This window comes from Cutaneotrichosporon cavernicola (assembly GCF_030864355.1).
Source record: "Cutaneotrichosporon cavernicola HIS019 DNA, chromosome: 7b".
Taxonomy (NCBI): domain Eukaryota; kingdom Fungi; phylum Basidiomycota; class Tremellomycetes; order Trichosporonales; family Trichosporonaceae; genus Cutaneotrichosporon; species Cutaneotrichosporon cavernicola.
The window spans coordinates 61987-86560 of record NC_083400.1 but is presented as its reverse complement, the minus strand read 5'-3'; the positions used below and the strand labels follow the sequence as shown (position 1 = coordinate 86560).

Sequence of the window (24574 nt, the reverse complement as noted above, 5' to 3'; positions counted from 1 at the left end):
GTAGGAGCCGCGATGGTGGGCATGGGGGAGAGAGGGGGGAGCGGGTAGTGACAGGCCTGTGTAAGTGGTTGTTTGTAGAAGCCTCTAAGCCCGGCTCGGGGCTTGCAAGGCTCAAAAGGTTGGATGAAATGGATTTTCTAATAGAACATTACAATCTGATTGTAATCTGTTAATCTGGTGATATTTATCTGGGGGTCGATAATATCAACTTTGCCGAGATTTCGCCAGGTGACTCGGCTAATGATCCGAGCCGAAGGCACGCCAGCCGCCGACAAGTGTCTCCTCCACCAGCACTCCATAAGTTGATCCTTGTCAGCCGCCACTTCACTCTTTCTCTCTCAACTCCCCTCTCTTTCTCCTCTCTTCTCCAAAAACACAGCATGCTTCGTTCCGTCCGTCTCACCTCCACCACCCTCCGCGCCGCTCGTGGCTACGCGTCGACCGCCGCTCACCCCGTGACCGGCGGCGCGTCGCAGCTCTCGCCCCTCGCCGCCAAGGCCGCCGAGGAGGTCTCGTCCAAGTGGAAGGGTACCTCGGCGCTCGGCGGCAACACCAAGAACTACATTGGTGGCGAGTTTGTTGAGTCGTCGTGCTCCAAGTGGGTGGAGGTCCACGACCCCGTGAGTTTCTTGTCTGAGCGAGCCGATCTGCAATGCCGAGCTCCGAGAGCCGAGTGGTCCAAGTGGGGGATGGAATTACACCACTAGGAACTCTTTTTTTATTTTCATTGTCTCTGCTCCACACTCCACACTCGGTGCCCTGTGTCTCGAGATCGTGTTCTGTGCTTGCTTGCATTGGCATTGCGTTTCGCACCGGGGCGGACGGTTTCATCCCCCAACCTCCCCCCTTTTGCTCCCTCGCCGCTTTTACCACTTGGTCCATTGCTAATCATGTAGTCCTCGCAGACGCTCCTTACCCGTGTTCCCGAGACCACCGAGGCCGAGTTCAACGCTGCTGTCGGTGCCGCTGCCGAGGCCTACAAGACCTGGTCGCAGACCTCGATCATGCGCCGCCAGCGCGTCATGTTCGAGCTGATGAACCTCATCCGCCAGCACACCCCTGAGATTGCCCAGTCGATCGTTCTCGAGCAGGGCAAGACCTTTGCCGACGCCCAGGGCGACGTTGGCCGTGGTCTCCAGGTCGTCGAGGCCGCTACCGCCGTCACCTCGGGTCTCCTTGGTGACAAGCTCGAGGTCACCACCGACATGGACACCTACTCGCGCCGCCACCCCCTCGGTGTCACTGCCGCCATCACCCCCTTCAACTTCCCCGCCATGATCGTTCTCTGGTCGGCTGCCCTCGCCACCGTCACCGGCAACACCCTTGTTGTCAAGCCCTCGGAGCGTGACCCCGGAGCCACCATGATCATTGCTGAGCTCGCCGCCAAGGCCGGCCTCCCCGACGGTGTCCTCAACGTCGTTCACGGCACTGCCCCCACCGTCAACCGTGTCTGCGACCACCCCGACATCAAGGCCATCTCGTTCGTTGGTGGTGACGCCGCAGGCAAGCACATCTACGACCGTGCCATTGTCCAGGGCAAGCGTGTCCAGGCCAACCTTGGTGCCAAGAACCACTGTGTCGTCATGCCCGACGCCAACAAGAACCTCACCCTCAACGCTATTGCGGGTGCCGCGTTCGGCGCCGCCGGCCAGCGCTGCATGGCCCTCTCGGTCGCCATCTTTGTCGGCGAGTCGCGTGCTTGGATCCCCGAGCTCATTGAGCGCGCCAAGGGCCTCAAGGTCTCGGGTGGCTTTGAGCAGGGCGCCGACCTCGGCCCCGTCATCTCCCCCCAGGCCAAGGAGCGCATTGAGGGCCTCATCGCGTCGGTCGAGACTGAGGGCGGCAAGATCCTCCTTGACGGCCGTGGTGTCGAGGTTCCCGGCTACCCCGCCGGCAACTTTGTCGGCCCCACCGTCGTCGAGGTCGACACCAACATGAGCGCCTACAAGAACGAGATCTTCGGCCCTGTGCTCAACATCATCTCAGCCGAGACCCTCGACGAGGCTGTTGCCATCATCAACCGCAACAAGTACGGTAACGGTGCCGCCATCTTCACCACCAACGGTGCTACTGGCCGCAAGTTTGAGATCCAGGCCGAGCCCGGACAGATCGGCATCAACGTCGCCATCCCCGTTCCCCTCCCCATGTTCAACTGGTCGGGCTCCAAGGGCTCGTTCATGGGCGACATTCCCTTCTACGGCAAGACTGGTCTCGACTTCTACACCACTCGCAAGACCACCACTGCCCTCTGGCCCCACGAGGACGCTTCGCACGCCGAGGCCGCCGTCGCCATGCCCCAGATCCACTAATCGCGCACAAACAAGAGTAGTTGTTGTTCCCGGTCGCATTATGCATGCTGTATATTCGTATCACTGATTTTACTGGGCAGAGTCGGAGCCGAGTCTAGGCAAAGTTGGAGAGAGATTGTCCATCATCTGGACATGCTCAGTGTTAGGTGAGGCCTGGAAAGAAGCGCTTGCTACAAACGCACGTGCCATTGTCACCCTGTCTGTCTCGCTCAACCGCAACATCGGCTATGTTGGCCACCGAGGCAGGGAAGGATTGTTACATATCTCGGCGATGCCTTGAGATGATTGGCAGTTGACAGTCAATCCAAACCGAGAGACAAAGACAAGCCAGACACTCGGGATCACTGCCATCTGTGTGCTACATTGGTACTGCTCTCCTGCTCTACATGCTCACTCCTCTTCATTATCCCATCGCCGCCTCATACAGCTCATCGTCCAGAGTCGCAGGCTCGTGCTTGGCACTGCGCCGCCCGCTCGTCCTTCTGCGTGGCTCAGGCGAGCTGTGGCCGCCACGACTGCGGCGCGAGTCTGGCGGGCGGTGGGCCGCCGACCAGCGTTCTGTGCGAGTCTCTCGGGTCTCGCGAGGCTCGCGATGGTGCGGCTCGGGCTCAGGCGAATCAGGAATCTGGATGGGACGGAACGTGCTGCCAAGTCCTAACTGGGCCATCATGCGCTTCTCCTCCTCTTCCCAATAGAGCAGCTCTTCGCGGCGCATCTTGTTCTCCTCGTCGACGAGCATGAGCTTGGCCTTGGCCATGACGTATTTCGCCTGCCACCGTGACCGGCTCATGAGAGGCACCTCGTTGTCGCCCTGGTCAATCAGGTATCCGTCAACCTTGCGCTTGTTGGGATACTTTTTGCCAGCGCCCTCGTCAAACTCGTCGCTGTCCGACGCCGCGTTCTTGCGTCCACGCCTGTTGCGCGCCGGTGCCCCTCCAGGCCGCGTTTCGCGCATGTACCGCACCGAGGCCTCTTCTTCCGCGTTTTCGGCCTTGTAGTGGATGCGGTCGCGGGAACGCAGGCGTACAATCACCTCTGCCAGATCGTCGTCCTTGGCCAAGTCGCGGTCCGCAGTCTTCGGCTCCTCAGCGTCGATCACCACCTCCTCACGCCGTCTCGGACGTGCACCTGGAGCGTGGATCGACTTGACATGCTTGTTCATCGCGTCGGAGCGAGTAAACGTCCGTCCACAGCCTGGTGTCAGCTGTTCCTTATATCTATGAGCTCACCAGGCTCAGGACAAGCATACGGCTTCTCGCCAGTGTGTGAACGCATGTGCGTGAGCAGTGCGTGCCGGCTAGCCTGCCGCTGTCCGAGTCGAGAGCATGTGGCCCAGAGACACGCGTATGGCTGCCGTCCCGCCCCAATGTGTGCTGGAGTCAGAGTTGTCCTCGATACCGTACCCACCCTCCTGGACATGCTTGACAAGCTCTGCCTGGTCCTCGAGCATCTCGTTGCATCCTTCCCACAGGCACTCGCGCTGTCCCTCAGTCTTGCCGGTATCGCCACCCTCCTCGTCATCATCGTCATCAACGCGATCATCAACGCGATCGTCTCCGCGATCGTCAGCCGCGCGGGGGTCGGGCGAGAGTAGCTCGTCTATGTCATCGTCGACGGCCATCTCGCCTTGGCCGCTCTCGTCGTCTGAATAGGCGTAGTGAGGGCTTGACGAGCCGCGAGCGGCCGAGCTCCCCTGGCCGCCCGCCCGACGCCCCCTGGCGTGGCGAGAGGAAGGGGGTGAGATGCGGCCTCTGGCACGGCTGGCGGGCGGAGAGTCCATGTCATGGTCGTCCATTGCGGCGCTTGACGCGGAAGAATGTGAAGAGGGAGTTAAGGTGATAAGGTCAATAGAATGGATACAAGTGTTGAAGTGGATGGAGGAAAGAGATTGCAAGACGTAGATGAACTGATTGATTATCCCCGTTTAAGATGAAGGAACACGGGGGGGAACGAAGAGGGTTCATCTTCCATTACAAAGTGCATTAACCTCCTCAATACCGAAATTGGTTCCGTTTGTAATGCTGTTCGACCTCCACCTTGGATGACCAAAGTCAACAACAGCGATTTGGTCGCGACATCGACCACCCCTCTTCACCACCATCACCACCTCTCTTCTTGGTCAACGCAAGCTCCTCTATTTCCATATATCACTAGGAATACCTACATATCCCCTCGAGTATCGTTCTCGTTAGAGTATCGTTCTCGTTATGAGTGGGATCGTCACGCCGAACGCGGCGGCGGGCTCTTCCGACCCAACACCCACCCAGAACGGCTCTGCTGCATTGGATGACGACGCGCGCTCGTTTTCTGTCGCCTCGACATCGAGTCTGAAGTATCCCCATCTGCTCCACCCACGCGCTGCGAATCCTGCAATGGACCTGGCCGCGCTCGTTCGCGAGCCAGACGAAGATCAGCCGGGCGTTTCCACGCTTGTGTCGTTGTGGCGCTTAAGCGGTGCGATTGTGTGGGAGGTTCGCGTGACGGGACGCGTTCTCGGACTGGCGTGGAGCCCCGACGGTAGGCTGGGGTGACGGACTAAATGGCTCACCACAGGCCTCTTCCTCTCGCTCATCGTTCTGCGGCTGCCAAGTTGGCCGCCACGAGCCGAGGTCAGTGCAGCCAAGAGCACGATCGAGCAGCTCTCGGTACACACTGGCGATGTTGTCAAAGCAGTACAGGTGCCCGCCGCTCTGCTGGAGCAACTCACTGATACCGACTGGGTGCCAACAGCCGAACGAGACTCACGCTTTGCATGGTGGCCTATGGAGTGGGTCGGAGGCGAGCAAGAATGGCCTTCCCACAAGGTGCGTAGGACCATCATCTGACACTGACAGCAGTCCGGTGCACCGCTCATGATCATAGACTCTCTACCTGGTATCGAGCGCGTCGAGCCGCCAAAACCCGCCATGTGAGTTTGGTCAGAACAATCCTGATCTCAGAATCAACCCCTTTGCTCCCCCACCTTTGGCTGCGGCGCAGAAGGGCTTGCATGAGAAGCTCGAGTCTGCCCCCACCCTCCTCCCTTCGACCCCGCAACCGCCGCCCTCGGTGTTGGTTGTGTCTGCTCCCGTGCAGCGCTCGAGTGCTTCTGCACGGTTACTGACTGGCACCATGCTTCTGCCACCTGGAACCCCGAGCAACGTGCCTCCTGCGGTGCTCGAGGTCGCCATGCGTGCGGACACAATTACGCGGCTGCTAGACCCCGTCTTCCGGGGGATAGAAAGCTGTGCCGCAGCCTACAGAGATGCCGAGAGGCAGACTGTGGTTTGGCGAGAATCACTCGAATCTTGCGGACAGCAGCACAACGTGTCTACGCGAGACGTGCACGCGGACCTGTACCGCTTCCTCATGTGCCGCCGCTCAAGCCCAGGTATTACTGAATGGCTCGGAAACCGCCTGACGAACCGAGTATGCGTCGCCGTGGTTGTGCTAACGCCAGCCTGTGGCGAAATGGGACACGACGGTCCAGGAGGGCTATATTACCGTCATGACGGTGCTCACGCAGAGCGTGATACCTGCACTTGAGCGAGTGCTGCTAGTGCTGGAGGAGATGAACGGTTGGGCGCTTGGCCATCATGCGGACCAGGCTGCGTCCATTTTGTGAGAAGACAAGTAGCCAAGCTGACAGCAGGTGCCGGTTCGAGTTTGAAGTCGTCCTGGACCGTTCGGAGGTCAAGCGCGCGCTCGCTCTTGTGAGAGGGCTGTTCGAGCTGTGTGAGGACATGCGACAGGCGGCGGCGCTCGAGTGGGAAACGAGTGTCGAGTGGTTCAAATGGCTCCGCTACGGTAAGTGATGTTTTGCTGGCTCACCTGACCTCAAGAGATGGCCAGAGCGGTTTCGAACGACGAGGCCGGCCTGCCAGTCCATGACACCAAGCTTGTGTGGTCGTACATGGTCAATGGTTTTAGCAACAGCCGGTTCAGAAAGCACTTTCCGCACGTTATTGGCGCGTCAAATGCGGTGCTCACGGATCTGCCTCCTGCGCTACAGCCCGCAGTGCAGAGCCTGGACGAGGTCATGAAATCCACACTCACACGCCTGCATCAGCAGCTAAAGCCCTCGCCTCTCCCGCACGAGTCCGAGACCGCGCCAGCCCCTGTCCCAGACCACTCGGCCTCTAACGAGGAGCTCGACTTGGAGCCCAACGGGGTCGACGTCGAGTCCAACGAGTCTTTCGATACAGTCGGCGAGAATGGTCACCCGGATCCTGCACCCACGCCGACGGAAAAACGCGAACCCTTGCGCGAACCTTGGGCATGGGCCAACGCTCTCCTGGCGACGACCAGTGCCATTACAGCTTCGGCGCGCGTCCGCAACCCCGAACCCATTCTCCAGGGGAACGACTTTGCGCTGCCAACGGTCGATGAGCGCATCATCGGGGACGAACTCTGGGCCCTCGTTATCTCGGACAAGACACTACATGTCTTGGTCCGTAGCGAGTCTCTCCTACACGCCCGCTTTAGCGGTGAGGTCGTGAACGCCGCGTTCTACGGCGACGACGAGGTCGCGGTCGTGCTTGCCCGTGGCTCGAAGCGGTGGTTTGCTCTCGTGTCGGCGGAGAGTCTGCGCGATGCCATGGTGCCTACGCAGACCGGCGACATGATCAGCCTTGCGTCCGCCCCAGCCCACGACCTTATGCTCTCACGGGTCCGTACGCTAGGCGTCATGCGCCATGACGCTGCATGGGGCCTAGCGCTCAATCCAGCTGAAGGACGGCGGAGCGGCTGGGTCCTCACATCTGGCGGGGACGAGCTGTGCGTCCTTGACCTCGAGGCGAACGAGGATGAGGAGTGGGACGAGGAAGAGGAAGGGGAGGGGGCGATGGAGGAGTAGGTGCAGTGTAGATGTTTTGATCGTGACGAGTTTGGTCTTTACACATATCTTGCCCTCACACTGTGTCCGAACATGGTTGAATCTCATCTTCCAAGAGACTGCAACGACGGCATGGAATGGCACAGGCACTGTACCACTGCTCACCTATCCCAACCAAGCCAGTACGCCAAGTAAACCTTGATTGCGAGCCGTCCAGCAACTTCACTGGCTATCAGACATTCCAGAACCCTACGATCAAGCCCGTCCTTGACCTTGTTCTTGACGCTTTTCTTGACGTTGATACTGAGTGGTATCTGCACACTTGTATGTCTCCCCCGTCAGTATGTCTTCTTGATCAGGTACCCGCGAAGACCGAATTAGCTTCTACATTCAGGTGACCTGAATTACAGCTGCCCAATTCAATTAATTGACTTGGCAGCAGTTAGGCCAGCGGCCGCCTTCACGCTGTGCTCGGGATGGTCGGAACAGGTTTGAGTTGCCCGTGGCCGGCTGGCGGGGACGTGAATAGAACAGACAGGTGCGCGACGTGGGTACGGGGGATAATTTTCATCCTCCCATCATCGAAGCAGCTACGCCGTCACGTCTCTACCAGCAGGTATTTGAATTAGTTGAAAGTAGCTGAAACTCAATTCATTGAATGTAGCGGCACTCAACATTTGAACGTTCAGCGCACCATCCGGACAGCCTGCAGGAATGGTCAGTGATGGGTGGTGTACTTGGGATTCCGCAGCTTGGCAAAGGCTATCCAGACACTCGGAATCAGAGTAGGTTGGCAGGTGTTATAATGTAAACGAAGCGCCTGCGTGTATTCTCTGACCACCAAAAGACCCCGAAAGGGCCAAAAGCAACGCGCAGACAACCAAAAGCTATAGCTGTTCCCCACCAGGGAGTTGAACCCTGCTCTTTCGCGGTGTTGCCGTGCTTGTCGCAGGCTCTCTCAACTGAGAGGCGAATATACTAACCGATATACTAGTGAGGAGACATGTTTTTGTGATTTTGGGGGAATTCTGAGACCGCCCGCGACCGTGGAACATGGCAGATTATGCATCGAGACAGGTTTGAGGCTTCTAAATGGTCAATTGGGCGTCTGGAGCGAGTGTGAACACGGTAGCTTCCTAGCTTCCTGAAGAAAGTGAATACGTCGTGCGCCGGTGAGGTGGTTAGACGGTAGAGATTGATCCTCTCTCCGGCACTCACACAGTCGTTAACGGGCGTGATCGGTTCATGTTGCTCATGAGCCCCCGACGGAGAGTTCAGCAACCCACTTTGTCTGCATTGACAGTTCCTATTCGGTATGTGCTTTGTCAAGGAAGGACCTGGTCGCATAGACCACCCCGCACACTGCAAGTCCTGGATTGAGTAAGTGGCGGATGTCAGTGCAAAAGGGCGAGCTTTGGCAGCACGTTTATCCGGGACCGCACGTGCCGGCTCCTGCTGAGTTTGTAGAGGCTGGGGGGATGTATTACGCTGGAGACGAGCAAGCGCAACACAACCTCGCCGAGGAGAGCTAAGAATAAATGCATGTAACCCCAACTGAGAGAAGAAGGGAACAAGCTGAAGCTACTTGGAAACACAAACGGTGTGGTTTACAGTAGATAGATGGATCCAAATATCTAACGGTTCATCCGCAACATTCCTCAACTTGATTCTCCATTCCATCCTCCACTTCCTTCGCGCTCTTCCTCTCTGGTAACCACTCCCGCAACTGCTCCCTGCGTAAGTCACCAGAAGATCAGACGCTGACGCCAGAGCGCCGCCGGCTTGTTCAGCACCGACACCACGACTTTGGCTGCTTCTTGGTCGGGTGTGAGTCACTTTCCCCCGCTTCTACTTACACACAGACAGGCGCGTCAGTTCTTTCTTCCACCCTTCATCCCCTCTCCTCCCGCAATCCCTCTCCCCCCGCTCGTGCGTACCCGGCGCCCCGACGCCGCTAAAACCCAGTCCTCAGCCATGGCGGGTGCCACCGACACGCCCGTTGCAGACGTCGATTCCATTCTGTCCCGCACCAAACACACATTCGTCAATGCAGCCGCTACCATGATGGTTTGACCATGCGCTCGCACGCTCCCGCACGAGCCGCATTCTGAACACCATGCTCACGGCCGAGGGTATCCGTGCTTTGAATCCCGTCGAGCTCGGCAACTTGGTTGCCTCCCTCGAGGCCTGGACGGGGGAGCGGGTCACCTTTCCTTCCCTTTCCGCGACCCCTCAGCGCCTCTCCAGTGTTAGCGAGACGTCCACAGCCTGCTGCTCCGTTCTCGCTGCACCTGCTACCTATCCTCCGGTTAATGCCACGGATTCCACCCCACCCGGTCGGTTAAGCCCTGTTACTCCCGTCTTACCTACTGTCCCACCCAAAGATGTCCCTCCTACTCCCACCCGCTCTGGACCCAGCGCAAAAGCCAAGGTTCAGCCTAAAGCTAAGTCCAACAGGGGCAGGAAGACCCACAATGCCGCGGAACCTGGTACGCAGGTGGCTGCGCTTCGTCGGAAGCGCCAACCCCCCGCGTTGAAGCCGCCTCCAGACACGAACGGCCACCCTGACGAGGGGGTCGACCAAGACCCAGCGCCGTCTTCGCCCTTCACGACGACAACATCTCGCCTCCTCTTCGTCGCACCTGTGACCACTGCAAGTGAGGGTTCGGGGTCCAGTGAAGCGCCTGCGCCGCGCCGCGGCCCTACCTGGGCATTTATGGAGAGCGCATGAAGGGCTACGTGTTGTCTCACCAGGGCTCTCGATCACGTGCATCCCCCGCAAACGTGCAATTTCCCATCGTCTCACCAACCCATTGCATAACCCTCCATAGAACTAGGTTGACTTGTATGCATGTTTTCATCCGGCTATTTGATGAGTGGGTGTAGACCGACGACGTCGGTAGCGCATTGGGCATTCTATCATTCTCAGGAGTCTGAGGCGTCACACAGCTTGACCCAATCCATCCAACCTCCGCCACGCTCATTCCGCCAGTGCTTTCGGCCGTTGCTGTACAGTCCAATGACCTCCAGTCCCCCACATCAACGTACATGACCCCGTCCGCAGTCTATTTCTGACGGGAAAATTGGGGCCGACGGCCAAGGCCAGTGCGGATGCTGGGGAAAGCACCCTGGGGCCTGCCGAGGGTGGTGCGAGCGGGATGGTCTTAGCGCAGTTACCTCTCCACGAAAGCCATGAGACGCAGAACTCCACAAGCCGACCGTATTTCCACTGGGGAGTAGGTATCACCCTTGAGCCTGTAATCTGTCATCATGGAGGCCTTGGAATTGCTGAGAGCAGCAAGTGGCACTCATGGGGGAGGTCATGGACTCGTGGAACAATCAAGGCCTCCAGACGCTGACTCCGCTCGGACCAGGTGTTCAGGAGCCCTCTTCGGTACTCCTCACCCTCGACTAGCCATTAATATTTCAAGATCAGATCACCAGCCAACGAGAGCAGTGATCTTACTGATCTGGCTGATATCTCCATGGTTTGGTCTCGACTCATGCCACGATTCATTGTCGTCCCCAGGGCTCCACGGAGATAGAAGCTGTCCAGTGCGGTGGCGCATGGCATTGGCCCCGACCACACTGCCCTGGAGTGAGAGGCGCAAAACAAGGTGGCTGGAGAGCAAACCTGGCCAGCGGAGCGACTGCCAGTGGCAGATTGTAGTGGGGTACGGAATGGAGTGTTGGCCACCTTTGGTGCCCCGTAGTTACTGTATGCCCCGCAATCCTTGTCTCCGGCCATACAACTCATGTCTCAACAGTTACACTCAGCCAGCTCACGGCTAACCGCAAATCCCCGAGCCCACGAGAGAGCCCTGTCCTTGACTGCACTGCTTTCTCGACACTCTGAGACCCTTGCAGGACTGCAGGAGCTGCTGCAGGAGTTGGAGAGACCAGGAACGGAACAGAGGTCAGTGCGTCCTGTGTCGTCCGAGGCTGTTCGAAAAGTCCAGACGGTATGTGACTCCATACTTTGCCATTTTCCCCAGACTTCACCCTCGACTTTTAATAAGCTGAGACGGACAGTAGTCACTTCACTTTCTCTTCACACATTATCCAGATAAATCTACTACCACCTCCTCCCACCTCACACATTTTACCTGCTCTCCTACCTCTGTCTTCTACCGAACCTTCCCCGGTGGCCGTCAACACCTCACCAATACGCCATTATCCTCTCGTCGCCTGACAACCATCATCGAGTGAGTACTTTGCAACAGCTTGCCTGAATTCACGCTGACTCCGAAGAGTACCTGCAATGTCCGACGTTGACGAGCTCGATGACTTTGACTCGGGACCCGAACCAGACGATGTTTGCGACAGAAACTACTCCCCAGGCTCCGCACAGGGCAGCGGAAACGAGGCAGCGGCGGTTGTAAGACACCAGTGTGTCAAATGCTTGGGCGGTGGCGGGGGCTGCTTCCCACCACCCGAGGGATGGGCAGTCGCATGGGGCTTCAAACGGGACAATCGTGGCGGCCGGGGATTCTGGCGCTTCTGCGTCATGTTCGAGAATTGGTCAGCAGCAAAGGGCATGTCGGAAAATAATCTCAAGGATCTGGGTTTCGACACAGATGCCTACCGGATGGAAAATCCAGACCGCGAGTATGCGCGACTGGTGTTCGGCAACCACATGCGGACCGATATGCTGGACCCTAACCCGAAACGGCTTTCTCGGTTTCGCGGTTCTGCTCCCACTCCCAGCCGTTTGCCCGTCTCGCCGATGACCCTGCGACACCGCTCCGGCAAACGCGCGCAGACAAGCCAGGCAGGAGGAGACGCCAAACGTGGGAAGCACCGCGCTGTCATCGAGGACTCGGACGATGGTGCAAGACACGACGGCAGACCGAGTCGCCAGAAAGATCGCCATGCCTCTCATGTGTCGGACAGTGTCATTGGCGACTGCGACGTTGACGACAACGTCATCCCGCAGTTACCTCTCAACAGGGAGGTTGATCGACACGAGAATGTCGCAGGCCATAATGGTAGTTGGGTCCGCAATGCAACTCCTGGGCCCTCTCGCTTGCCCGGGAGAGACGATCAAGAGGTGGATGGCCTCGTCACATCGGGTCAGCACGAGGAGAGTGACGAGCAAGGGAATGGACCAGTCGAAGTGACAATGAATGACCATCGCCGACGCCTTACTGCGCCTCAGACGCAGGTCAGCGTCAAGTCCCCGGAGGAGCCCGCATCCACCTCGTCTGTTCTTCCGGCCGCCGGCTCTCCATCCGGCCCTCGTCTCGACTTATCGCCACCTCCCGGCCCTCATGTTCTCGATGGCGCAGCTGTGCCGCCTCCTGCTTCCATTCCTATCGCCGCCCAGGTGGACCAGCCGCAGTTGGTGCCTACGGCTGCTCCACCGCAGTCTCTCCAACAGCAGAACTCGCCGGCAGAGGTGAACCGGCCCAACGCCCCTGTCCACGCACGGTCGATCGAGCCGAAAGTCGAACCCACAGATGGCAACTTGGCGTTCCCGCTCCAGGCGGTTGTCGGTCACCGCGGCGTCTCCGACAACGACGACGATGATGGTTATTTCGAGATTACGGGTATCAAGCCTCCCCCTCTGCCGCCGCCCAGGATCAAGGTTGAACCGCCATCGTCGACCATTGGGGCTCTGCCGACTCCTGCCGCTTCGTCTTCAGCTGCCACGGACCCGAACGTTCCTCCAGCGGCACCAGTAGGCCGTCAGCCTATCAATCGCCCCATCATAAGGAGGCAACCGCACGCCACGCCAGGGCCACGACCTGTCACCCCCGGCTGGAAATTTGGAGCCGGGGTAAACTTGGTTGAAGAACCTGTGCTTGATCTCGTCGTAAGCGGGACCTTCGCATCTCTGTACACAACTGGCCGACAGCCTGCTCTCTACGGTCCTCGCTGTCGAGGGGTGGATGGCTCTGTCGTCCGGGGCCAAGTCATGGTCGACGTCGTGCGCACCAAGGAGGTGGTCGCTGACATGGAACACGTCCCCATCATGGCGATTCACACCGTTCATCGCGTCGCCGTCAACCAGTACCAGGTCAAGCTGCCAGTCATCGCCATTGGCAAGAGCGACGTTGTCGTCATCTACATCCGCCTTGATCACTGGATGCCTTTCCACGCTCAATTCTACGACCCGTCCGCGCCGAATCCGTCTGCCCAGCATTCTTTTCAGAAGGATGTCGATTACCACTTTGTGTTCACGTTGGACAAGTCTGTCAAACGTCCGACCACCGCTCCTCGCTGCCCGCCGCCGTCCATGGTCGATCATCTCCTGAGAACCATTGTCGACAATTTTCGGCACGGGAACGTCGTCAAGATCACCCTCATCGGCTGCGAGGACTGGCCACGAGGTTGGTGCGGCCAGGTGAAACCGACCGAAACCATTCGTGCCTACTGCACGCGGATGTTCACCAACTTCTTGCAGGAGGCTCGGTTCCACCACTTTGCTAGTCTTAGTTGGGACGCCCACGAGCTGCTCCGCTTCATAACGATGGCTGAATACCAGCGGTACTGGAACAGGCGGCAAGCGACCTTTGGTGCCCTCACGAAGGACTTCTACCGCGAGTAATGAAAAAAGAGGAGGGGTCAACAGTATTAGATAGATGAATCGACCGTTCTTGCTGTTTCATGTTAGGCTGTGAGAGTGATGCAAGTTTCCAGAGTCAAAGTCCCGAACCCGCCTTGGCCTTCCGTACATATGACGAGCACGACGAGGACTCCCAGTCCCCGCGACTGCGTATCGGCCCGTCCCCCCGCGCTGTTCAACGACACAGGTACGAGCGGGAGCGGCTCGCTGTGTTCAAGGTAAGGCTAGGCGTGGTGCGGGTCACACCAGGTGATGGGACAAGCGCGGCCAGAGTGGGTACTGAACTACGTCTCGTTTTTGCGACGTGTTCATTGAGCCTGGTGGCAACTCGGGGTGCACCGGCCCAATGGATGGCCTTAAATCGTTGCTCGCCTTCGCCGCCAAAGGGGGAGTGATTTGCGCCCTACATTGCCGGCGTGCGGTGATGCATGACAGAGTGGCGTCTCTTGCACGTCGCACACGTCGACCGAGGTGAGGCGGCCCACGCGCCCGACGCCGGAGTGGCCAAGCACGTGTCGATGGCGGGCCCCTGTAGGATCGTTGGACAACGGTCGCCAAGCGAGGATCATGCCGGGTCAGGCCGTCGGCGCAAGTACACCGTGCATATGTGCATTCCCTGGCGACTGGAATGCACATATGCACGAAGCTCGCTTTGGCACGGATCGACGGGTAGCGTCAGGCGTCAGAACGGATCGTTAGTTGTGCCGCCACCCATGTTCTGTGCTCACAGTCACAATCACAGTCACAATTATAGTCAGATGGCATGCGCGGCATCAGCACATTTCCTTGGACTCGGACTAGTTTCCGCTTGTACCAATGGGTGATACGGTCATCGCGAAACCTCAAGATCCGCGCCAAGATCCGCGCCGACTCTGTTGTTAATGAGCTGTCCATAGCGGTGTGGTGCGGTTTGTTTGCCGTCAAGTCTGCGCCAAGTGATTAGAATGCTGGATACATAACAGGCGGGTAGGTCGGATGTACAACGAGTGAGATTTAGGAATGGCAATGCGATGCAGGAAGCCTGGGGTTAGCACAAACAATCGAGCAAGACGAACAGGAACAGGTACAGTTTTCTGCTCTGTCATTTTTTTTCGTCACACGCTCTGGTGGCGTCTCTCGTATGATGACTCTACGCCTTCTTCTTGGAAAAGAAGCCCTTCTTAGCTGGCCCCACAGCCTTGCCCGTAACGGGGTCGACGTCGGTAAACGGTGCGATGGGGGTTGGCGTGTGGATCCCCATCTCGGCTGGGTCGGCGTGGCGCAAACGACGCAGTTCAGCCAACGCGGCCTCGGGCGTGATTCCGTCGGCGGCCGAGACGTCTGGAGAGGATTTTAGGTCGAAAGGCTCCTGGTCGCTTGGGATGGGGTTGTCGGACGCCTCGAGAGCCCCCCGGAAGGGGGGCATGCAGAGGGTGCGGCGGAAGGTTGGGGTGGGCTTGGGGAGGGAACGGAGGCTGAGAGAGCGGATGAGCATTTTGTTTTGGTTGTGAGGGTGGAGTGGTGAGGGAGGGGTTTGAGAGTTGTCCTCGTGATATAGTAGATGGAAGATGGAGCAAGTGTTAAAAGTCTAGATGGAGTCGAGTAACACTGGTAGGGTGTGTTGAGTCGTGTGACGGGGGTGGGGGGAAGGTGGAGCTGAGGGGTTGTTTTGCCTTGTACGTAGTGCCGTTGGATGAAAAGTCTTTTTTAGCCCACACTCTTACTCTGCCTACTCCGCCAAGCCGTGCCTTTACTCTCTCAAGCTTTAATACCACGTGCCTATCGGCCATACCCGACAATACCCCACTTACCCCGCACCTTTTTAAGATGAAATAGCTCGGCTACGAGTGCTAGGATGCGGGTATAGTATGGGGTTGTGGGGTAAACCTTGTAACGAACAAATGTTGCCGGCAACATTTGTTCAACTACTCTTCACACGCTCGTGGCTGGCACGTGACCAGAGAGATAGGGAGGTAGGGAAAAGACAAGTAGTCTCCGCCAGTCCTGTCCATTCAAACATGCCATGAGGTATGAGTGCCGCCCATGCCTCTACGCCTTTACAGTCTCTGCGCCTTTTGTATCTCTCTGCGCCTTGACACCAGTGGCCCACTGGTCCACTGGTGAGGTGATGGGGTATGCTGACCAAACCCACAGCATACTCTTCAGTGCGGATGAGCAGATCAAACTCATACTCTCCGATTTCTCTCCGATTTGTGGATCTGTTGTCAGCCTTAATCATCAAGCATAACCCCACAGATCAGCCACATAACCACAGTGGCCCCACATCACAATCCTAAACCCGCACCGCACCGCACCGCACCACACCGCACCGCCTCTCCAACAAGTCTCTCATGATCAAGCTCAATCACGTATCACAGCTCGTGCGATCCAGCACGGCCATATTTACACAGCTTTATCGCCATCGCCACTCTTGCATTGTCAGTGCATGTCATGGCTGACTCGTGCCCATTCCTCACCTTATGCCCAGTGGGCCACGCATGCCAGAACGCCAGCATCAGCATGAGAACACTGCATGATGGACTTGAGCATCCGCCGTACCGTACCTGCTCCCAGAGTCTCTCTCTCCTTCTGCTGTCTCTGCACTGAATCGAATCCGCCTCAACTTCTAAAAACGACAGTTGGTTGACGAGCTTGCCGAGGCTATCATCATGTGTTCATGTGAATGGCGTGGCGCATAATGTCGCGGTTCATCCCTACGTGGCTGTGGCTGTGGCTATGGCTATGGCTGTGGCTGATGAGGCATGAGGCAAAAGGCTGACGATGCGAAGGATAGATACAGGCGTTGGAGGTGTTCTATAATCGTCAATTTTTGGTACAGTGACGTGGTACGCCACTGTACCATTCACCAGCAGATCAGCAGAACAGTCAAACCCATCATCCTGCGTGTCCGAGTATTTTGGTGGTTGCGCTGGAACAAACAAACATGTGACGGACACTGGACACTGCTTTGCCGATATTTGCGGATAGTGGGTTTGTAGGTGAAGTCGAGGCTGACTCTGTCTCCCTCTTCGTCTTGGCTTGTTGGCTTTTCCACTTTGACCGGTTTACTGGTTGCTCGGCGGATGCTCCGGGTATTCGGGGATGAGGCTCGTGCACGGGTGGGTGGATATGGAACGAGTGATCAGCCGTTCAGTGTATTTGGTATTTGTCTCGCTGATGTTTCTGGATGACCGCAGACCGCAGTGCTGTGGATTGAAATAACCAAATGGAAGGATGATATATCATCAGACCCATTACATTGAGAACCAGTAGGTAGTAAAGTATATTGAGTATTAGTATAATACAAGGTAGTAGTACAGTTGAGCATGCTTTGACAAGTTTAGTTTCCATTAAGAAGAGCAGCGGTGTTGATCCTATTTTTGTCAAACTCGACTTTGCACTTTACATGCCTCAACTTGGTCCCTTTGACACTTACACAAGTCCCTGACTCTCGTTACTTGACCAAAGTTCTCTACTCTGCTTGACTCCCTTCCCTGACACCAAAACCCTGTCCTTCCTCAGCTCTTTCTCTCTTCTTAGGATTCCCGGCCATTAAACCCTTGTACCCTTTGACCTGGACCGGCCAACTGGCAACCCACGTCGCCCCTTGGCCGTTGGAGCTTTCTTGTTTCATCCCCTGGCTAATAGTTAACCTTTTGATTAGTATAGTAAAAATGCCGATTGGTATTGTATGGTTGTCGGAACACGGTCCATCTCCCCCTCCCCCCCTCCGCCCTCCGCCCTCTGGACCCTTGAGAACCTTGTTGGTGGCCGAGGGTATCGGAGCCTCTCGTTAGCCTTGTCCAGAACAGGAACAGCAGGAGAATCCCAATTGTTCCTCCACTCTGTTTTGACCCACTCTCAATCTCATCTGTTCATTCACACTCGTCATTCATCATCATCATCTCATCTATATCACTGTCTCCCTCTCTCTCTCTTTCTCTTCACTCGTTCCCTCCTCCCCTTCCTCGCCTTTTCCCCCCCCCTGCCTCCTTCACATCCACATTTTTCTCCTCGCCCATTCTCATCCGACCCAAACCCAGAGCCCCACGCCACCAAGCGCCCCTTCCCCCGCGTCTTCCTCCACATCCCCTCCCCCATCCCCCCCGCGCACATCCCTCCTCAGTCCCTCACCCACATCGTGACCCCTCATCCGACGCGCGCCAATGCCAATAGCGAACATCGTCGCTTGCACCTAACCATCCATCTCTTGCGACAAACCCTCCTACGCTCATCTCACTCCTGCTCTGTTTCGTGCGCCCACTTTCGCATCTTTCCCTCGACCCCTCTTCCAGGGAGAACAAGTCGTCCTCCCACCAGCCCACGATCGGATCTCACCTCTCATCACCTCACCGAGTCGGGAGAATCAAAAAACCCACTTCTGCTCAAAGAGCCTCCTGTCCATCTAGATCTCTTTGCGTGTGTGCACCGCGATCACTTGGCTAGTGCTCGGACTCTGTGCCTGTCCAACCTCTTCTCGACTGGCCCACCAACAATTCGCCGCGGCCATCGTCGGTCGCTTGAACTCTAGAAGGCTTGAAGGCTGTGTATGGAGGTCCTACCGTCGGCGTCCGTTCACTGTCCCCCTGAGCACGAGCGCAGAGCTGGGACCAAATGTTTCTTCAACATCCCCGCCAACAACTGCTCACTACCGAGCCGAACAAGGCGCCGGCGCCACCAAAGCTCGCCACACTTAAGTCATCGATCCATCTCGGCATCGACTTCGGGTCCCCGTCCTCGTCCTCTTCATCTTCCCATCCTCCGACAGCCACCGCCATGAAGATCCAAATACCCTGGCACCCACGCGATACTTCCCCCTCACCAACACCCTCGTCCTCTTCATCTCCTTCCTCCTCACGACCACCACTTCAGCCTGGATCACCCTCACAACGACAACCACCATCACCGCATCAACCCGAGTCACAGCACCTTATTCACCCAAGGCAAGAGCCACCACCACCGTCTTCCGAGTCTCCGCCGAACCCTTCCTCTCCAAACCCAGACTTCGCGCTGCCGGAGGCTTCGACAAATACCACCGAGTCGCTTTCACCCTCGCTCTCCTCAGCCTTGTTTGGAAGCGCTTCTCCAAGTGCCTCCCCAACCCCAAGCAGCTGGGCCAACGGGACAGACTCCGTGTCTGGAATACCGGCTGGCGCGTCGAATACCACAGATATCAACTCGGATGTTATGTCCTCGACCTCCTCTGGCAAGAGCAAGCCGTGGTCTTTCACTCTTACTCCGTCCGCGTCCAGAGCAACGACGACGTCGGGGACACACGCGGCGCAGGTTACCTTTGTTCCCGGCGTGGTGTTCGACATGACGCTCGCGGGCGGAAACGACGACCAAGCCGTCTACTCGCTTCCCATGACATTTGGCCACGACCTGGCCAGTGGAGCGGCGGCACGGAAGCGCGCGCCAACAACGCCCACGTCTGCTCAGACGATCAACATGCTCGTGGACTTGGGATCGTCAGACATGGTGAGTCCGGGATGACGGTGTGGAGTGGGCGTCGGGCGTGTGGGGCGTTGGGCTATAGGTGGCGGTGACATGGGTGCGCCGTGTGGAGCGAGGCGCGAGCTGGGGGTGTGAGGTGTGTGAGGGTCCAGGCTGGCGATCTGCGGCTTGGCTGTCTGTTGACAGCCTCCCGGGCGTCGCGTGGGCCGGAAGCCTCTCTCAGTCCAGCATTATTATCGGACGGATCTTTGGGGATTGCACGAGAATGAGAGCCATGGGAGACGGAAGAGTGAGCACAGCACTAACCTGAACAGTGGATCGCGTCGATGACCTGCACGTCCACGGACTGCAAGGAAGCGCCCGCGCTCTTCAATGATACTCACTCGCTTGACAGTGGCACCCCACTCGGCCTCGATTTCCACGTTGGCAGCGTCGGCGGCAACATCATGTGGGAGCAGGTCACTGTCGGCGAGTTTGGTATAGGCTATCAGGCCATGGTCACGGCTAAGGAGGTGTATAACGAGAATCTCGGCGAAGGCAACTTTACCGGCCTCTTGGGTCTTGCCTGTGAGTTTGCTGTGTGGTGGGAGCTGGGGTGCAGACGCAATATGAGGGATCTGAGTGGGCAGAGACCACGTCCGCGGCGTTCTTCCTGGCGAGTGCGGCGCTTGCGGCAAGCAGAGGCCGCGTGCTTGACTCCTTGTGTCGAGGCCGCAGCCCAGACAGAGGCACGTGCCCCTCTGCCGTGCGGACAACCTGGTTCTAGGGCTAGGGTTGCGAGCGAAATGGCCATTGAGGGCGTGCCAGTGCCAACCTGAGGTCTCTTGCAATCATCCGACAGTGCGCGCCCAGAAACCGCTGACATTAGTGCCGGCCAACTCGGTCATCACCCAGACGATCCCCGGCACGACAGGCTCGTCACCCGACGGTGCGACGTTTCTGGACAACCTCTTCGGCGCGGGAGCATCGGCGCCGACGAATCGTTACTTCTCGCTGTCACTTGAGAGGAGCGAGGATGTGCGGACTGTCTCGAGCTTCGGGATAGGCGAGGTCGATTCGCGTGTCTGTCCACCACCATGTGCACCCAAGTGGCTGCCTATCCTCGCCCAGCCCTCAAGGGGCCGCACCGGCTACCTGCACTGGCGACTGCCACTGGAAAGTATCCACGCAACATTCTTCGACGACCCCAAGAACGGGATTGGGCCCACAACGCAACCTATCCCATTAGGGTCAACAAGGACGGACGCAAACTCCACGACACCAGTTGCGGTCCTCGACTCGGGCGGTGTGGGGATCCTTGTCAACAACCTCGACATGCTAAATGCCATCTACGGGGCTTTCGGCGTCAAGGCTGACTCTGACGGCAAATGTGAGTGTCTTGAACGGCAGAGGCTGACTTCCGCAGACCGCCTGCCATGCAACACGCCTCTGACATTGACATTCACGTTCGGCGGTACCGACTACCCCGTGCATCCGCTGGACATGAGCTACATTGACACGGCGGACCAGAGCCTTTCCCGGTGTCTGGGTGTTCTGCAGTACGCCGATCTGCAGAATCGTGGTGACTTGTGAGTTTCGGTGCGTGTTCGGCGGCTGACGTGCAGCGTCCTCGGCTCGTCGTTCCTCAAGAACGTCTACTCGATCTACCAATACCCCGACCAGAAGCTCAACCCGACATCGTGGCAGCCAACTGTGGGCATGTTTCCGCTCACGGACGCGGCACTGGCATCTCGTGACTTCTGGCTGGTGCGAGATGAGCGCCAGCCTCTTAGTGGTGTCTCGTCTGGCTCAGCTGGCGGGAACGGCAACGGCGCGCAGAGTGCCGCCGCAAACGCCGGACAGAAGCGCGTCGCGACGTCTACTATCATTGCCGTCTGCTCGGTGCTGGGCTTCTTGGCCATTGCCGCTGGTGCATACTTTGCCTGGTGGTTCTGGAATCGTCGCCGTCACGGCAAGGCTGGTGTCGTCGAGTACAAGATGGCTGAGGTGGATCCTGGGAGTGACACCCCTCCCATGCGAACCCGCAAGCACGTCGAGACCATGCGGCAGAAGAGCATGGTCGATGGCTACTCTGACATGGACTTCGACAGCTACGACTCCACCACTGCCGGCACCTCCATTAGTGGCATGCAGCTAGTCACTGGGGACAACGACATCCATCGCCTTGGTGAGACCTTCTCGGACCACGCACGCGGGTCAAGCATACACCAGGGCTTACTGGCGGCCGGTGCCAGTTCTCCACCCATGTCGCCCACGGCTCCTTCGATGCCCGGCATGCCGCGCGCTGTTTCAGAGCCGCTCGACCTGCGGAGACAACGCACGCGTAGCAGCGGCTACCTCCTCTCGCCACCAATGACAACCGGCCGCCTCGTCGATGTTCCTCCTATGCCTGCGTCGCCACCGTCTGCGCGGTACAGCCTGGCGCCCAGTTTGACAAACCGTAGCTCGATGACCATGATGGGCGCGTACCCGTCGCACACGCGCGCGATGAGCTCGGTGAGCGTCGTCACAAGCGGCCCACGGATGACCGAGTATGACTACTTTCCCGTGTTCTCTGATACGACGACCGCGGCAGGCGCCGGGCACGATCAGCGGCGCTCCTCACACCACAGCGATAGGCGTTCGTCCCGGGGGAGCGGGTTCAACCCGACACCATAAGGGGTCGGGTTTGAAGGGTGACGAGCGCCCTCCGATTCGTGGGCTTGCTGGCCCTCGCACGACAACGCCACTTTCTACAGCAGAACTTTGTTGCCAGACATCATCCCATCCATGCCTTCCCAATCTCTGCACACTACTCTTGTCCTGTGCACCGTCGTTCTTTGCCAACCTGACCCCTCAAATGAACCCACTTTCGAAATGGAATTTCACCGCGGCGTTATATTCTTCACTTCCTGTACATAGCATCTGTACTATTAGCAACCATCGGACACTGTTACTTTGTACCACTATGTGAGCGCTCATGGGCACGAGCCAACTGGCAACTGGGAGCTGATAGCTGGCAAACTTGGCGTGTTCAATCCGTGGCTTGTGGGTGGTTCTGACGTGTCTCCTGCGTGACACCTGCATCCTGCATTGCCTCTACACGGCATCTGTGTAGCCCACCCCAACACCTAACGACCAATATCTTTACGCGCGTAGTCATAAATGCATATTTGACAGTACCAGTGACTTGTTGAAATACAGGGCAATGATATCATGCTCTCTAAACATCAGTACATGCCGAGGGTGGACGACACGAAACTCGCCGAAATCCAACATGGCTTCACCGTGTGCTAATTCACCGACTAAGTGCTGTACTGTGCTCCTGGACATTTTTCCTCCCCTCCTTGGTCTGATGTCTGACATACAGACCTAACACTGCTGTGGACTCCCAGATTGCCCAGAACCATAGCAGGAACTCTTCGGTTAGTATGCTCTGGCAGTCCTCCTATTTTGCATCTAGGTGGAAAACTACCATGAATCTCAATCCATGCACGACATTACGGCGGTCTTCTCTCCACGACAGCTTTCGTCCTTTTATTACCTGGGGTTTTCTTGTTTAAAGCCGGTGTCGGTTGTGTGGTTTGGGTTGCAGGCGGTTTCGGAGTCCCCCGGAAGCCCTTTCGCCATTCCTCGGTGTTCCACCCATGCTTTCACAGGGCAGCCTTCCAGGTTATGACTATCCTCTCCACACAATTGACAGAGCTTTTGGTAACTTTCGGTTGAATCGAAGCCAAAGCAGACCAGCCGCTGGCCCAGCAGCATCCTAAACGGGGGTATCGGTACAACCAAACCTAGATGGCCAGAAGCTGTCCAACCTCCAAGCCACTCCAAGCCAGTTAAGTGCTCTGTCTAAGCGAGAGAGTGCTCCAAGCAACATTCTTCCGCTTCTCGGCCGCGTGTATGAGGAGAGAGAGATGGAGAGAGCGCAAAGGGAAGTGGGGTCGAGGTCAAGTGTGCTCAAGGTCAAGTGTGCTCAAGGTCAAGTGTGCTCAAGGTCAAGTGTGCTCAAGGTCAAGTGTGCTCAAGGTCAAGTGTGCTCAAGGTCAAGTGTGCTCAAGGTCAAGTGTGCTCAAAGTGAAAATGAGGAGAAGTGTGCATTGACAAGATAGATAGAGGCCCTATGTTAGAGCTTTGCTCTTTGTTTGGGTTGAATCCTTTGTTGCAAAGAAGGGTGAGAACTTGGTGGTGGTTGAAGTGGTATTGTTTAATGCGAATATTACCATGCCTAGTAACTTGGGCCAACAGTGTGTGTCAAACTCGTACACTGTTCGTAATACGCGCCGTACTCCGACGTGAGAACGTTCGACTTGACCGTTGCTTGAAGGGAAATAGGCTGAGGTAAAGCGCAATTTGGTTGTCATAGCCTTGTTGAAATCACGCCAGAAGTTGGAGTGGAAGCGTATGTCGTTGTCGCTGGTAATGTCGAGGGGTATTCCGTGGTATCCAAATAGTTGTTCGATTAGGATATCTGCGACTCCTTCTGCCGACATACTGAGGTTGACTGGTACCAATATAATGAACTTTGTAAGGCGGCAAATGATGGATAGGACGGAGTCGTAACTGGTGTGGCCGATCTGGGCCTTCTCCTTTCCTTTCCTGGTAGATGGCATATTTGCATTGTTTTGAACTTGGGATGGTAGATGGAACAAGTCGATGGATATGTTGTCGAAAGGTTTAAGGGGAATGGGAAGTGGGGTAAAGTCTCCTTGCTGTTTGGTCTTGTCGGATTTGACTTTGACGCAGGTGCTGCAGCTGTCGACAAAATGCGCACCATTACACAATTGTCCGCCCCTTATTCTAGGCCTACCTTGGCTTAGGAAACAGTGACCCAAAACGGCGGATAAGGGCTGCAGTAAACTTGTCGTAATTGGTAACGTAATCGGGAGTAGGTGTGATCGTCAAGGATTGAGTAAACCATGTACGAGCTTCTCCGGAAAACGCAGCGCTTGCGTAGACGATTTTGCGTACGCACGTAGTGTAATAATCAGGTTCGGCATCGAGCTGGGAATTGACAAGGACTAGGAATTCGTGAACGGGGTATGTAGCCTTGCCCGTAAAAGGTTGGGTAAGGGCAGGTGCTGGGTGTCCCTCATTCTGATTGTTGATCATAAGTTCCAAGAGGGTGATAAGGCGTTCCACGTTGGAGTTGCTAATTGAGCTGCTGAGGTCCGACATGGTAGTAGTAGGTTGGGTAGGAGGGTTGGGAGTGTGAAGGGTATCTGCTGCGGTTTGGGATCGCGTAACGCGTTGGGTGGACATAAGCCAATCTCAAGAAGTATCTCGAGATTAAACCAATCTCAAGACGTATCTCGAGATCAACTCTGAATTACTGTTAGGACCTTGCTCGACAACTACTAGGTGATAGTAATATCGATTAAGAATCCTACTTGGTGGGATCGAGGGAACCGATTATGATTGACTCGGGTGACGATGTGAGAAGGGGTGGTGGTAGGCGGACTGGGTAGGTTG

General features: G+C 57.1%; 7 protein-coding genes across 7 annotated transcripts; 5 read left to right on the top strand and 2 right to left on the bottom strand.

Moving 5' to 3' along the window:
* Positions 1-380: 380 nt before the first annotated feature.
* Positions 381-2309, top strand: CcaverHIS019_0702460 (uncharacterized protein; the record flags this gene model as incomplete). Its single annotated transcript, XM_060603658.1, has 2 exons — positions 381-620; positions 897-2309. The coding sequence occupies 2 exons, from the start codon at positions 381-383 to the stop codon at positions 2307-2309; spliced, it is 1653 nt and encodes a 550-aa protein (XP_060459930.1).
* A 403-nt stretch (positions 2310-2712) lies between these two features.
* CcaverHIS019_0702450 (uncharacterized protein) lies at positions 2713-4104 on the bottom strand (the record flags this gene model as incomplete). Its single annotated transcript, XM_060603657.1, has 3 exons — positions 2713-3503; positions 3539-3682; positions 3717-4104. 3 exons carry the CDS (start codon positions 4102-4104, stop codon positions 2713-2715), a joined length of 1323 nt encoding a protein of 440 aa, XP_060459929.1.
* A 412-nt stretch (positions 4105-4516) lies between these two features.
* On the top strand, positions 4517-7143 carry CcaverHIS019_0702440 (uncharacterized protein; the record flags this gene model as incomplete). Its single annotated transcript, XM_060603656.1, has 7 exons — positions 4517-4826; positions 4863-5113; positions 5147-5217; positions 5249-5717; positions 5749-5909; positions 5941-6095; positions 6131-7143. 7 exons carry the CDS (start codon positions 4517-4519, stop codon positions 7141-7143), a joined length of 2430 nt encoding a protein of 809 aa, XP_060459928.1.
* A 2095-nt stretch (positions 7144-9238) lies between these two features.
* CcaverHIS019_0702430 (uncharacterized protein) lies at positions 9239-9853 on the top strand (the record flags this gene model as incomplete). Its single annotated transcript, XM_060603654.1, has 1 exon — positions 9239-9853. One exon carries the CDS (start codon positions 9239-9241, stop codon positions 9851-9853), a length of 615 nt encoding a protein of 204 aa, XP_060459927.1.
* A 1530-nt stretch (positions 9854-11383) lies between these two features.
* On the top strand, positions 11384-13672 carry CcaverHIS019_0702420 (uncharacterized protein; the record flags this gene model as incomplete). Its single annotated transcript, XM_060603653.1, has 1 exon — positions 11384-13672. One exon carries the CDS (start codon positions 11384-11386, stop codon positions 13670-13672), a length of 2289 nt encoding a protein of 762 aa, XP_060459926.1.
* A 1147-nt stretch (positions 13673-14819) lies between these two features.
* CcaverHIS019_0702410 (uncharacterized protein) lies at positions 14820-15164 on the bottom strand (the record flags this gene model as incomplete). Its single annotated transcript, XM_060603652.1, has 1 exon — positions 14820-15164. The coding sequence occupies one exon, from the start codon at positions 15162-15164 to the stop codon at positions 14820-14822; it is 345 nt and encodes a 114-aa protein (XP_060459925.1).
* A 3692-nt stretch (positions 15165-18856) lies between these two features.
* On the top strand, positions 18857-21781 carry CcaverHIS019_0702400 (uncharacterized protein; the record flags this gene model as incomplete). The annotated part of the gene is made up of 5 exons (XM_060603651.1): positions 18857-19147; positions 19438-19690; positions 19992-20492; positions 20529-20691; positions 20728-21781. The coding sequence occupies 5 exons, from the start codon at positions 18857-18859 to the stop codon at positions 21779-21781; spliced, it is 2262 nt and encodes a 753-aa protein (XP_060459924.1).
* Positions 21782-24574: the final 2793 nt, after the last annotated feature.